This window comes from Hordeum vulgare, chromosome 7H (assembly GCF_904849725.1).
Source record: "Hordeum vulgare subsp. vulgare chromosome 7H, MorexV3_pseudomolecules_assembly, whole genome shotgun sequence".
NCBI lineage: Eukaryota > Viridiplantae > Streptophyta > Magnoliopsida > Poales > Poaceae > Hordeum > Hordeum vulgare.
Window position 1 is genome coordinate 537,636,875 of NC_058524.1, and position 13,371 is coordinate 537,650,245.

Below are 13,371 nucleotides of genomic sequence, written 5' to 3' on the forward strand. Positions count from 1 at the left end.
GGAACTGCTTGAAATTGGAATTTCATCATAAGTTTTATCCTATGCATTTGATTCATCATGATCGGAATTTTATTTATAATTGTTGGCCTCTTGAAGGATAAAGCATCGCTCAAGCTTGGGAGGGCTTAAATCTATGATGCACACTTGCCCCAATCATGAGCTCCCAAGGGAATTGATCATACAAAAAATTTATGCTCGCCTTTTTGATGATGATCAAACATTGCTCGACGCTTGTGCGGTTGGATCATACATGAACGAGACTATTGAATTCAGATGGAATTTTCTAGAAAATATTAGACTCAATTCTGAAGATTGGGAACTTGATAGAGGTAAGGCATCAGGTATGAAATTTAAGTTTGATTGCGTTAAATCTTTCATGGAGACTTCTCTTTCTCATGAGTTTAGCAACAAATACGGCCTTGATCGTGAGATAGTAGCTACCTTCTGTGAAACTTTTGCCACTTACGTTGATCTTCCTAAGGAGAAGTTGTTTAAATTCCATCCTCCTATTGAAAAATTGCAAGATGAGCTTGTTGAAATAAAGAAGGAAGAAATAATTATTAACCATGTCGATCCAGTTGTTCCCACTTCTTACATTGAGAAACCCCTTTTCTGTTAAGATTAGAGAGCATGCTAGGGCTACAAAAGTGGTTAATATAAGTCATGTTAGGACACCTACACCTTCTGAGAAAATTAATGTTGAGCCTAAGGTTGCCATGGTTAAAGATCTCTTAACTGATAACATTGATGGGAAGTTATTTACCTCTGTGATGAAGCTACTAGAATTGCAAAGCCTGTTAGAAATAAACAGGACGAACTTGGTAAGAATAAACCAGTGGTAGGCATACCTGTTATCTCAGTTAAGATTAGAGAACATTGTTATCATGGCCTATGTGATCTAGGTGCTAGTGTTTATATGTAAGTGCATCTAGTGCACAATAGTGATTTTGGTGTATTGAAGACGTATAGGTTAAGAGACTGGTATGTTTGTGAGTGTACACAAGCTCTATAAGTCACTGAGGAGTTTGAGTTATTCAAAGAATATCGACCCCTAAAAATGTATGTCTTTGGCTGAAGACTTTGCTATTTCCTCTGAAGACTTTGAAAGTGGGGAAATTGGTGTGTCCGTGAAGAAATGGATGTGAAGACTCTGAAGTGTGGCACCTTCATTTTCATAGTTTCATTTTCTGTATTCTGTGTCATAAGACCACTGTACTGTTAAAGGGGGTTGAGGTAAAACTAAGGAAATGTTTCCAAGTGATGCTCATCTTAAAGCCTACACATTCAAACCCTTCGTATGAAACCTTTGGAAATCTTCAACGGCTTAGTCAAATTCTTCGGTGATAGAGACGAAGATCTTCTGGTCTATGAGGAATTTGCTCTAACTAAGGAGTTAGGTCTTCGCCACTGCAAAACACCTACCTGTGAGGAACATGAGTGACATGAGGACTTTCACAGTTGAAAGGTTCCGACCATTGTTGTGCTGCGCGCCAGATGTCCCCAACCTTATCCACCAAATAGTCATATCATTGGGGCATTAATGTCAATTCATGTCAAGATTGCTCCCAGGCTATAAATAGACACCCCTCATAACCACTAGTTGGTTGGCTACTCCTGGTTGTGGCATTAGCATTCTCGATAGGTTCCTCTCGAAGGGGGTCCTCTAGAACATGTTCCTTTTTATCATGCCTGAGGACAATTCTTAGATTTCTATACCATGTGGTAAAATTTGTTCCATTCAGTTTATCTTTTTGTAGGATTGATTTCAACGATGAACTGGGTTGAGAAGGTGGTGCCATTGATCTACAACAGAAATATGCAAAACACTAAGACATGTATTCATGAAGATTAATTCAGATTAAACATTTTAATAAGAACATCACTCCCACTAAAATCAATATCCCTTCATTGATGTTTAGCGATTTAAGATCCAAGTTCAACATGTCAACTAGTGGGCGTTTGCATCACTGCTAGAAGACTAGATCACTCGGTAAGCAACACTTGCTAATCGTATCTCTATACGACTCTTATTTGTTGATGACATCTCATGCCACGCCAACTCTTATTACTCGAGGCCTAAAACTGTTTTGATAGCCACAATAGACTAACCAACGCTTCGCGCGTAAGTGTCCGACACAAACACACCACGTTAAGAAGTATTAGTAGCACCCTAATTTTATAGGCCCGCCACTAAAAATACTTAACATGTGATGTTGCAACAATTTGGGAGGCAATTTTACTTGACATTCTTTGAGGGATCACCCTACTTAAAACATCTGCCATGCAAAATAAGGGTGCATAAAAGGGATAAACTTTATCACACAATTTATACAAGTCTTATATGGTATAGCCCCTTTTCACATCGCATGGTGACCTCCAGCTCCACATGTGCGGTCTGTCCATGATGATCTTCATCTCCATGCATAGTTGTCCTCGTGGTGATCTTCATCTCCACGCCATGGTGTCAACCGCCAATTGTTACATAAGATACTATACTATTACAAACTAATAGCTACCGAGAGTAAATTACATTACCTGGCTTCTCATGTTGACACGCAGGTCATTAATAGAATAATGGGGCAATCATATGGCTCATGTCGGTTGTTGCACTCATGACACGCAGGTCACGAAATAATAATGCACAATCAACATTCATGGGCTATATCAAATCATAAGCATTCCCTACAAAAACAAGTCACATGTTCTACCTGCGAAAATAAAACCATTTGAAACTCTATTACCAAGCGGATTTTGCCCTAACCTGAAGTGCCGATTTGAGACTTTGCCACTAATCCAACTTTTTTCTCGTTAGTTTGACAGGCTATGGAGTAAAATTGAAGTTCGTAAGCAAAAGTTATAGCTTTTATACCTAGACCGCTCCAACATATTTCAGCATTGCGGAAATCACATTTCCACGGTGTCGATCTTTGTTCTGATTCGATCAATCTCATTGATCTTCGCGTGTTGCATCCGGATTTACGTTCCACTGTCTACCCCGATGGCGGAAACTGACCAATAAGGGTAATTCGTGTCACGACCTTTGCATCATGATCACAGAAACAAGCTCACGAAACCAATCTTCAACACTAACGTGCACAGCCGATCTCATCAAACCACACGTGAATCGATCTACATATCTTGTATGTGAATCACCGAATCTATCACCACACAACGAAGGCTCTGATACTTGTGTATAAACATGCGGTACGCTATGCTAACACCAAATTAAAATTTCTACCGTGCATCCAATAACATGCTGCTGGAAATATATCAAGGGATCGAGTTTGCCGCTAGACGTGCAATCGCCGCAGCAGAAGTAGAGTTGATGATGCGTGTAGTCGATCAGCCGAGTCGTCTCCTCGTGTAGTCGATCTCTCGCAAACAGCAGTCTTCATGAACAGCTCCTTGCGGATCCCTCGAACAGTTCGTCCAAGCACCACATATGACAATGCCTCCAAGGTATCCACACATGTACAGGGAGCAGCGTCGGGTTGTGGACTGCTAGGTCTAGTCGCACGGCATGGTGATGTGGGGAGTGGCGACGACTGTGGAGGGAAGAAAAAGGATCAACCCTAAGAGGTGCGCCCACTCCCCTTTATATACACCTTTGAGGTGGGATCAACACTTGAGGCCCACTACGAGTCTAATCTCATTTTCCGTTCGAATCTAATTCGAATGAGTTGCAGCCCCTTAAGTATGAAACCCTATAGGTTCACGTACATACGGACACAACCTGAGTCGATAGTTAGTAGCGGCTCGCAAAGTCATTAGATGAACCTCATCAATGTGCATATGCAATATTCCTTTTGCCTCATGATATATGTTATCGAGCTCAAAGGAAGTACTTGTCACCCTTGTAGTAGCTCAACATCTCTTCTCAAAACTGTGATACAAATTTTTAAACCTGGTTAACATTTAATCCATGTTACATGATCATGCTTTCTGAATCTAATCACTCAATAGGACCCAAGGAATATCGCTTCTTACGGAGGGGCAAATTCCATCTTGATCAACCATGTCTCGCGACATGTCTCATTGTCTCATGACTCACCACTCACCCGAAAACTATCTTTATAACTACCGAGTTACTGGCTGATTGCCTCTAGGACCTATCTACATTTTCCCATCACTCAGCCATAACCATACAATTCTCAAGAGTAATGCATACGCTGTTTTTGCTACTGAAACCAAAACCTGATTACATAAGCTGAAAAAACGACCAGGGACAACTCATATTTGAATAACTGCTACAGTATGGTGATAATGGCATTGGAAATTCGTAAACTGCCTGTACTGCTTGTGTTGCACTACATTGGGGGTGAAGATAGAACAAGCAAACCATGGGAGATTAGCTGTACAACATTTCCGTCCACGGAGCCCCTATAGTGCCACTGCAGCTGCAAGGCGTTTGCTGTACAGAAGGGCCTTCATCAGCATAAGCGAGCATCTGTTGCTGAAGATGCAAACAGCAGGCTAAGTCCGATACATGATATGATGTATCCCATGACAAGCAATGAGCGCTCTCAATCCTTAACATCTGTGACGCCTTCAGGTGATATCTGAAACCTCGCTTCAGCTTCAGCCAGGCAGGGAGAGCTCACCACTTTGCAGATCCGCTCCTCCGCCCTTCCCTTGCGGAGATAAAGCCTGATATGCAGTACCAGATGTTAAACAAGATCCGAACAGAATGAGTGGTAGAGATGCCAGGTAGTACACAGGCTACTCAATGCAGCGCACCTCGTCGTGGAAGCGTGAGCCATGATGTTCCCTCCAATGGGTTTGATCTGTGGCCCGGCAAACATTGCACCGCCATCTACTTGGGCCACTACCTGGTTGGAGATGACCACTGCCACCCCGAACTAGAGGAAGCAAAACAACTCAAATGAGCAACTATCCACGGGACCAATATCATTTCTATGATCAAGTAGAATAAAGTAGCAACACGACAAGTTCCTTCAGCAATTTGGCTCCAATATCATTTTTATGATCAAGCGCAAGTACTAAAGAAAAACGATTTCATGATTCATCAGCTGCTAATGGAAAGAGGTTAATGTACCTCATCCGCTAATTTCTGAAGGCTCCTCAGAAACTTAGCCAGATGCATTTGCCTTGCTGATAGCTCCCCTCTACCAGAGAAGTCGGTTCTGTATAAGGCCGTGGCACTATCTATAACCATAAGCGCAAACCTGCACCAACAGGGTTCCAGTTCAGTATTGGGGAAATAGTCCAATAATTTCAACGTAAGCACTCAGAAATAATGAAAAAGGTGCAAGTACAATCACAACCAGGATCTAATTGGCCTTATCGCAGCAAGCAACACAATAGATTTCAGCTCGTAAGTATGTTGACTGGTAGTGTGTAGGCATTGTCAATTGCCTCAAGCCTAAAATAGCAATACTGTACACAAAATAGCATTGCCTTGGACTGTTATTGGACTGGATCTTATTCTTTCTAAAGCAGATGTAATAGAGTAACTCCAAAAAGAAAAACTACCATATTGTATAGTGATGTAAACTAGAATACTTCGACGCAGAAAATAAAATTACCCCAACAATTTGGCAGCATGTAACATGTGAGGATAAGATGGACAACATCCAAGTTCAAGTCGTGATAATGAGATCATTCACAGCTGCTACCCCTTTCCTGTGCTCCACTGGAAACATAATCGAACATCTTTATTTCCTACTTAGTGCTGATAGTTGCCTGGTAGTACAAAAAGCAACTTGCAACCATCCTAAACATCATTGACGCCTTTTTTTTTTACCAATCCTTCCGAATCTTCAAGCAAATATATGAAGATAGGTGGAATATAACTTTAGCAGTTCACAGTTTCTTGCTACTAAATCGTTTACTTCAGAGAATATATATGCCAAATTATAGAAGCATCAACTCACCTTGTCTCCACCATCATGGAAGCTGCTTCCAGCAAAAGTCTTGATTGATGATCAGTATTATATGCTCTGGCATAAGCTACATTCTCAAGTACATCAGCGCCATTCAGTCCAAACCTAAAATTCAGGATTATCTTGTTTAGCAGTTCAATCATACTCCACATAATAGCAGAATAAATGGTAATTCTGTTATAGAAAGAAAAAACTGCCGTATCACCTGTCAGCTATCTGGAGGAGTCTTTGTGGTCTGAATGTGCCTTCTGCGTCAATATAAAGAGCCTTTCCTTCACCACCACCTTGGTCCAGTGGGAGCTGTATAAATCAATATCATATTTTTCAATCTCGAGAAAATAGACAGTGGAAGAGAAGGGGTGGTTAACCATATCTCCTATGCAACCAGAAACTGATTGTTAAGAAGAAAAGAAAGTAGCCAGTCTTCCAATATTGAAACAAAGATATCATGTATCCTTCTAAAATTATGTTAGTACCGATGTGGCGCCATCATAACATAAGATTGATATTCTAACGCAATACCTGACATGTGACACAGAGAGTATGGCACAACTGAGTCTTCCCACACCTAAATTCACCATAAAGCTCTGTGATAGACCCTGTTTCTATTCCTCCTATCAGAATTTGAAACACAAATATTATATGTCTATTGAATCAGAGTTTCTTTGTGACAGATAGGAAACGACAAAAAGCAGAGACAATTACCATCCAATATTCTATCAAGTTCTCTTGATCCTGTTGTAACTTGGATGATCTCAAGCCTCTGCGCATGAAGTTGGGTAGCACTAGTGAACCCCAGTGGAACCAACTTCGAAGCTGTCAGATGTTTATCAACATTCAGGACTTTGCATGTGGAAATTTCTTTTGTTCACGAAGCAATGCAAACAATGTTCCTAAATTCCTATAGTGGAGGAAAACAATTACTTGCCTGCTTCCATTATCTTATCAACTTTGGCTTCACTAATCCCTTTGATTTGTAAAAGATCCTTCCTTGGAGAGTAAGCTACAGACTCCACGGTGCAAAGACCAGCATCTTTGAGCTTTTTCACATCAACTGCAGCTATTCCCGATGCCTTCACAGAAAATTTGACATAATTTTAGTCTAGTTGTGACATTAACACTAAGGGGCTTTTTCTAAGAATTACATCCTCAACAGCCTACACGAGAGTCCACATGGCCAAATGATAAAAACTATTTCGCAATATGAATTTCAGACATCTAGCATGGAAAAGTAACTTTAGATACTAAGAATCTGGGATAGGATGACAGGAAATAGCAAGGATGGCAAGAAAATGGGATACGATTTCACAACTGCCATGGCTGATTGGCTGCCGTACATGGTGCCTCAGGGAGAAGGCAAATTACTTTCAGAAGGATGCATCAACATTTCGTACTTGAAGGAATTAGAACATCAAACAATCGAATCGTATTAGCATTACTTCCAGAAAGATAATGCGTGCATGTGCGATGCATAAGTTTTAGATGCCAGGAATCATAAAGCTTGAAAAATAAAGTACAGGTCCTCTTAATTGCATACAACTAGACACGGGTATATCTGCAGTTTCTTTAAGACTTCAAGAACCCGTAGTGCAGATATACGGTCCAACTTGTCTCCGGGTCCGTTAAAAATGCAGGAAAAACACGCATCAGAAAGGGTGACAGGAAACATTTCAGTACGGATCTTTAAGGGTGATAAGAAACCCAACTTCGTTGAATCTGTGAATCAAGCCTCTGGTGATACATGTCAAGTTCCCGAGGGAAAGGGAACCGGGAATTCGGGGGAACTCTACCAGAAGAGGAATATCCAAGTCCCAAATAGGGATAAATCCACCTCAAAGCAAGCCAAATAGCCGAAGTGCGGACTAAATCCTCGAATTCACGCGGTTCCGAATGCAAGAGCCTAGGTTTACCGCCAAGAACCCGGCAAATCGAGCACAGAAGAGAACAAATGGGGAAAAGGAGCGGATCAGTCGCATCAAGTTGCGGCATTCAGCCGCATCCCCCATTCCACGACGGGAAAAAGGGCCGGATCGTCCCAAGAAAACCCCGTTCTCGACGGCCTCTGCCGCGGGGAAGGAGCGGATCGACTGAGGGGGAGGGAGGCGAGATGGGTGTTCGGCGGAGCGCACCTGGAGGTGCTCGATGGGGAAAGGCCCGTGCTCCCCGGCCTCCTCCTCCTCGACGGGAGCCGCCGCCGCCGCCTTCTGGTGCGCCGCCGACGACGACATGGGGCCCACCACTTGCAGAGAGAGAGAGAGAGATGCCGAGGATGTGAGTTTTTCTCTCTTCTCTAGCAGGGGAGGCGGGTTTTGGGGTTGAAAGAGAACGCGAAGGCGGCAAACTTTTATAATTGGGCGTCTTGATTCTACCGAACGCGTCCCCTTTTCCTTCTCGCGGAAGATAGCGGCAAGCAGCAAATTTGCATTATACAGTACTAAAATCAGATATTTCCAAACGTTAAACATGATACATTAAAGTATTGATATTCATCATACATGTGACATATCAGGGGCGGAGCTGGGCCCAGGCCCGGGGCATGAAAAATTTAACAGGCTATAATTATATAGTTTTTTTGTAGGTCCAGGATGGAGCCAAGTAAATGAAAGAAGGTCTAATGCCTTGATAGGCTGTCTTACGTGAAATGACACATGAACAAGATAAAAATACCCCACGATCCACTCGCACGCACGAGGCAGAGGAACATTTTCCAAAAAGAAAAACGAGACAATGGAACACAGTGTTGTTATCGAAAAAAAAGGGACGCAACACTCGCTGCCTCGGCTGAGTCGCGCACACAATAGGATCAAATCTCCGCACTCCAGCGCTCGCGCCATCGGTGATGCCTCCGCCCCTCGCCCCCCCCCCCCCTCCCTACTTTCCCCTTATCCCGGGTTGTTGGCTGCTGATACGTCCCAAAACGTATCTATAATTTATGTTTGTTCCATGATCTTTTGGGTGACATTGTTATATGTTTTGTTACACTTTTATATCTTTTTACACATATTTGGACTAACCTACTAACTCAGTTCACCAGTGCCAGTTTTTGTCTGCTGATGTCTATTTTGTAGGAGCTTTTACCTAATTTTCCGAAGCCCGAAAATATATATATCAAAAATCAGCGTAACGGAAGTTTCCGGATCACCGAAGATGGGCCAGAGGGGGCCAGGGGCCGTCCAGGCGACCTCCTGGCGCGGCCTACCCCTTGGCCACGCCCACATGCCGCCTATGTGGGTCCCACCTCCTCCGGTGCCCTTCTTTCGCCTATATTTATCCTTGACGAGGAAAACCCTAGAGGGGATCCAGAATCGCGAATTTCTCCAATCTTGTGCTTCCATGATTAGTCCTTGTGAGATGCCCTACATGATCAAGGCATTTATGTAATTCTCTTGCTATTGCTATGCTCGGTTTTTTGGGATCCAATGGATTATGAGATTATTTTGAGATTGTTATGAGTTATATATTTGATTATCCTTTTATATTATGTTCCTTAGTGATTCATGCATGTTCTCCCTTGCTATTTATTGCTTTGGTCGAGTAGTAGATTGCAATTCCAAGAGGGAGCGGTATACATGATTCTGGGTTCATGCCCCTCGATGTCTAGCTTGAGTGACAGAAACATGAGACTAGGGGATGTGTTGTTGCCACCAGGGATAAAACAACGGTGCTTGGACCACGGTTGCAAGGATTGTTTACCTTACGCATAGTTCGTTAATGCAATTGTCCGTTGCTTTGAGTTTACACTTTGGGTGGAGCTCGCAACTTAATACCACCGAGATGTTCTGGATAGATATCTCAAGGTGGGTGATTAGTAAGTAGATGTTGATGAATAAACGGTCTACTTGTCTTGGCGTACTGTCCATTACTATTGAGCATCTAACTTTCATGTATCATAGTTAGCATTGCGGTGCGTTCATAATTCTGTCAATTGCCCAACTGTAATTTGTTCACCCAAGCATAGTTGTTTATCGTCTTTTGGGAGAGAGACATCACTAGTGAACATCATGTGACTCCGGTCCATATCACCACCATTGTTTACACCTCCATCATTTACTGCTTTCATTTACTTTACCGTTGCAATCACTATTACTATTCCCGCTTGTGTTTTGATCCTTTGCAAACTATAAGGCCGGAGAGATTGACAACCTCTCTGTACTCGTTGGGAGCAAAGTTATTTGTGTGTGTGCAGGTCCACGTCTTCTGCTAGCGCCAGGGTGGGAGACACCTACTTGTTGATCCTAGGAGTCCTCCTGGTTCGATAAACCTTACAGTCTTCGTGTAAGGGAAAACTTGTTGCTGACTATATCTCAACCTTTTACTTAGGGTAACCAACGAGGAGCGAGAAAGTATATACATCATCTCGTCATCAAGCAAAGTTTTCTGGTGCTGTTGCCGGGGACTCCAGACTTTAAGATAGGGTAGTTGCACGCTATCTTTTACTTTTTCTTTTTAGTCTTGTTAGTTTGCTTTCTAGTTTTTGCTTTAGAGTCTTATACCAAAAACCACAAAAAATCAGTTCTTTTCTTTGTTTAGTCGGTATGTATAAATCCTTTGCCTCTAGTGTTGCACCCGAAGGAGAGATTCTCACCTTCAAACAAAGGGTTGGAGAAAGTTTGAAAGATGCTTGGTATAGAATTGAAAATTCTCAAGATAGAGACACCAAGAAGCAATCCACCACTATTTTGCTTAGAATTTTTTATGTTGGTATTACTTCTTGGCATAGGTTTGTTCTAGACACAACAATAGGAGGGAATTTCTTGGAAGCTCCCGTTGGGGAGGCTCTTAACGTTATGGAAAATCTTATCGGAATCCCACCTATTGTTGACATAAAGGATGATATCACTTTATCTCTTGTTATGAGTAAACTTGAGAAGATAGAGCTAGAGATGCCAAGCATGAGTAAAATTAATGAAGTAGATCGTAGGATTCAAGGGAACTTAAATAGACTTGATAGCTCCATGCACAAAATTTGCAAAACATTGGAGACCCTTAAATCCCATGATTTGGACCCTTCTAGGATTGATAAGATCGAGGATATTTTTGAAACTTTAGGAACTACTCTATCCTCCATCAAGACTAAAAAGGTAGAAACCCCCTCAAGGAAGGCACCTAGGTTCATTAACGTACCCAAGGTTCCTCAACCCAAAACAAATATACCTATTGCTAGGGGTGTTGAAACTGTGAAGACCTTGGAAGAGATACCTCTCCTAAATGGAATTAGAAATGAAATTCCAATTGGTCTTACTACCTTTGATTTTGTTCCTAGAAGTATGGCCACTAAGCCTCTCTTTGAGAGTCCTCTTAATACTAGTTGTACTATTGAAGAGCTCTTTGATGATCTTGATGATGGTTCAATTGATACAACTTGATCTTTTTGCATTATGCCTAGCCCAAAGGCATAAAAGAAAGCGCTTGTTGGGAGGCAATCCAATTTGTTTTTACTTTTAGTTTTAGTGGTCTTGATGTGTGTTACTACTGTAGAAATATCATTGTATCTTTATTTTTAAGCTTTGTGCCAAGTTATAGCCTCTGATTGCAAGAAAGTTCAATAATTGTGACATGTTGTCCAGAAACAGATTATGTCTACCTGACGGAAAAAAACGCCACAAATCACGAGATCATCTTTTTGATATGATTTTTTTTCAGCATTATCTATATAATTGTATTTCTGTCATATGTTATGAGTTTTTCATTTGAGTTGCACAAGAGTCCCGAATAAATTATTTACTACCTTCTATTCTAGGTTTTTTCACAAATTCTGCCATGTTTTGCGTTTTCATTGTTTTGCAAATCATAAGCTTACTTTTTAGTTGCAAAAACCTTTTAGCAATCATGAGAAACAATATATTTTCATGAAAATAATTATTTCCAGTAGGTAATAAATTATTTTAGTAAGGGTACTAACCACTCTAATCAGCTTATGATGAGCTTCGTATGAAGGGAGTTTTCAAGTATGCGATGGGAGATGATGAAAGAAGATACAGGAGTGTCAAGCACTCAAGCTTGAAGATGCCCCCATGCATCCCAAGAAATTTTCAAGGAGACTCAAGCGTCTAAGCTTCGGGATGCCCCCGTGCATCCCCTTCTCTATCAACAATCATGAGTTCGTCCATCTCCATGCTATATTTTTATCACTTCATATGTTATTTGCTATGCTTGGAGCGTCCCGCTCTTTACTTTTTAGTTTGTTTTAGTTTTGATTGTTGTTCATAACAAGTCGGAACCTAGCCTACCTTGTTTGGGAGAGAAACACGCGCCATTCCACTCTAGAACACAACATAGGTTTTCATGCTTATCCTTTTTGTGTGTTCTTTATCTTTACATAGCTACTGTCATGCCTAGCTCTTATTTTTCATGCTATATCTTTTTAAGAGCTATTATTTAGGTTGCTTTTGGAACTCTCTTGAGTTATCATGCTTATCTTGTTTAGAGAGTTGGCTTGTTGCATTGAGTTGTGTGTCTTGCATGAGTAGGTAATTGAGGTTGATATTTAAGTATAGTAGTAACTTGCAATTGTTTTGAGGTATTGATTTGAGTAATGTTTGGACTGTTGGTGCCAAGAGATTGAGCCTATTAGTGATAGGTGTCGTATTTTGGGAAATCCGTGTGTTTTGTCAAAAAATAAAAAATACTCCCTCCGTCCCAAAATAACTGTCTTGACTTTGTACTAGCTCTAATACAAAATTGTATTAAGCTTAAGATAGTTATTTTGGGACGGAGGGAGTAGTTGAGAATTCTAGCTACTAGATTGATTGCTAACCTCTGGAGGGGTTGGAATATATAGAGTACCCTCACGTTATCATGGGTCAAGGATGCGCAACGATAACCAAACCCCCAACACTCCTCCTCGGGGTACTTGTCTCTTTGTGAATTTCCTAACTAGACAGAGAGTTACCGATAATAAGTGTATGAGTTCTTCGGACTAATGTGAGTATTCGATTGTTGGCACTTCCACCATCCAGATTTTGCTAGCCTCTTCGGTATCGTGCATTGCCCTTTCTCACATTGAGAGTTGGTGCAAACTTCGCTGGTGCATCCAAACCCATGACATGATACGCTCTGTCATACATAAGCCTCATTATATATTTCCTCAAAACAGACACCATACCTACCCATTAAGGCATTTCATAGCCATTCCGAGACACATTGCTAATACGTCCATTTTGCATCATGCTTTTATGTTGATATTTATCGCTTTATGGCTGTTATTACACTTCACGGTACAATACTTATGCCTTTTCTCTCTTATTTTGCAAGGTTTACATGAAAAAGGAGAATGCCGGCAGCTGTAATTCTGGCCTGAAAAAGGAGCAAGTTTGAGATACCTATTATGCGCAACTCCAAAAGCCGTGAAAATCAACGAGGATTTATTTTGGAATTTATAAAAAATACTGGGCCGAAGAAGTACCACAGGGGAGCCAGCAGGAGGCCACAAGCCTGCTAGGCGCGGCCTAACCCCCTGGTCGCGCCT

General features: G+C 41.5%; 1 protein-coding gene across 1 annotated transcript; it reads right to left on the reverse strand.

Moving 5' to 3' along the window:
• Positions 1–4,054: 4,054 nt before the first annotated feature.
• Positions 4,055–8,223, reverse strand: LOC123410775 (DNA repair protein RAD51 homolog B). Its single transcript, XM_045103715.1, has 9 exons — positions 8,033–8,223; positions 6,832–6,976; positions 6,609–6,719; positions 6,426–6,517; positions 6,109–6,203; positions 5,895–6,008; positions 5,057–5,186; positions 4,738–4,859; positions 4,055–4,647 (listed from the first exon to the last, which is right to left on the reverse strand). Exons 1-9 carry the CDS (start codon positions 8,129–8,131, stop codon positions 4,524–4,526), a joined length of 1,032 nt encoding a protein of 343 aa, XP_044959650.1. The 5' UTR covers positions 8,132–8,223; the 3' UTR covers positions 4,055–4,523.
• Positions 8,224–13,371: the final 5,148 nt, after the last annotated feature.